Source organism: Eimeria mitis, genomic scaffold (assembly GCF_000499745.2).
Source record: "Eimeria mitis Houghton genomic scaffold, Emh_scaff1387, whole genome shotgun sequence".
NCBI classification, from domain to species: Eukaryota; Apicomplexa; class Conoidasida; order Eucoccidiorida; family Eimeriidae; genus Eimeria; species Eimeria mitis.
Genome location: NW_013569019.1, coordinates 1,713 through 3,446, shown reverse-complemented (window position 1 = coordinate 3,446; position 1,734 = coordinate 1,713). Strand labels below are relative to the sequence as shown.

The 1,734-nt window shown below is 49.0% G+C and overlaps 1 protein-coding gene across 1 annotated transcript in view; it reads right to left on the bottom strand.

Annotated features, from left to right (window-relative positions):
* EMH_0035890 (uncharacterized protein) overlaps positions 1-1,734 on the bottom strand; it is a gene marked incomplete at both ends in the record, with an annotated part of 2,397 nt that overhangs the window by 265 nt on the left and 398 nt on the right. Inside the window, 4 exons of the mRNA XM_013495019.1 lie at positions 235-559; positions 855-1,013; positions 1,325-1,438; positions 1,665-1,734. Of these exons, the coding sequence (XP_013350473.1) occupies positions 235-559; positions 855-1,013; positions 1,325-1,438; positions 1,665-1,734 (668 nt within the window). The remainder of the gene's footprint in view (positions 1-234; positions 560-854; positions 1,014-1,324; positions 1,439-1,664) is intronic.

Sequence of the window (1,734 nt, the reverse complement as noted above, 5' to 3'; positions counted from 1 at the left end):
AAAGGAGACAAAAGGAGACAAAAGAAAGGAGGCAAAAGAAAGGAGACAGAAAGAGATATAAAAAGAGACAAAAGCAGAGACAAAAGAAAGGAGACAAAAGAAGAGAAAGAGAGACAAAAAGAGACAAAAAGAGACAAAAAGAGACAAAAAGAGACAAAAGGAGACAAAAGGAGACAAAAGGAGACATTTGGTTTCCTCCCCCCACAGCCTAAATAAACCCAAAGAGCGGCACACCCCGCTCTCGCATCACCTGTTGCTGCTGCTGCTGCAGCGGCTGCTGCTGCTGCTTCTGCAGCTGCTGCTGTTGCTGCAGCTTCAGCAGCTCCTGCTGCTGTTGCTGCATCTGCTGCTGTTGCTGCGTCTGCTGCTGCTTCTGCAGTTGCTGCTGCTGCTGCTGCTGATGCAGGTGCTGCTGCTGCTGCAGTTGATGTTGCTGCTGCAGTAGCTGCTGCTGCTGCAGTTGCTGCTGCTGCTGCAGTTGCTGTTGCTGTTGCTGCTGCAGTTGCTGCTGCTGCTGCAGTAGCAGGTGCGGGTGCACAGAGGGCACCAGCAGCACCCGCTACAGCAGCAGCAGCAGCAGCAGCAGCAGCACTATAAACAACAAAACACCCAAATAAACAAATAAATAAATAAATAAAATAAATAAAATAAATAAATAAATAAATAAATATTTATCTATAGGGTTGTCTGCCTCTTCTTTTTCTGTATTTATAAATAACGAATTGGTGTTTACTATTTAATATCTTTTGTCTTGCTGCTGCTGCAGCAGCAAAAGCCTTATAAAACCCCAAAGAGGAGACAGAGAACGCCTGCAGTCTCCTGACGCCAGCAGCAGCAGCAGCAGCAACCCAGACCCTTTCCTCAGCATCATAGTAAACCCCAGAAACACCGCTGCGGTTTATTTCGGGTTTGCTGCTGCTGCTGCTGCTGTAGTCCTGCTGCACCTTCCCCTGCTGCTGCAGCTGCTGCAGCAGCAGCAACGCTTTCATTCTTGCTGCTTCGAACCCACCAGGCTGCAGCAAACCAAATGCAGCAGCAGCAGCAGCAACACCTCTGCCCCCATCTCTCCCTATATTTCTGTTTTTTATATTATATGCTTTATATACTTGTTGGTTGTTGCTGATCCATACACATAAAAATCTATGCATGCGTGTATCGTATGCTAGTGTTTGTCTTTTGTTTTGTTTTATATAAACTTTTTTTTTATGTTTTTTTTTTAATATATATAACTCTATTCTTCTCCCTTTTCCGTGCTGCTGCAGCACACCAGCATCTCTCTTTCTTTTTTGTCTCTTTAGGCCCCCAGCTCGACCCCCAAACCAACGCATGCATGCACGAAACAACCCTCCTCCTGCTGCTGCTGCTGCTGCTGCTGCTGCTGCTGCTGCTGCTGCTGGGGGGGGAGGGAGGGAGAGAGAGAGGGAGAACGGGGCTGCTGCTGATAGGGGAGAGGATAAAGGAAATGAAGGGAATGGGCTGTGCATGCGCATGTATTGCTGCTGCTGCTGCTGCTGCTGTTGCAGTTGCTGCTGCTGCTGCAGTTGCTGCTGCTGCTGCTGCTGCTGCAGTTGCTGCTGCTGCGGCAGCAGCAGCAAGGTTCGTTTCACGCCTATGGAGAAAGGAGATGCTGCTGCTGGTGCAGCAGCAGGAAGAGTAAACCCTACATTATATCTTGCTGCTGCTGCTGCTGCTGCTGCTGCTGCTGGGGTTGCTGCTGCTGCTGCTGCTGCTGCA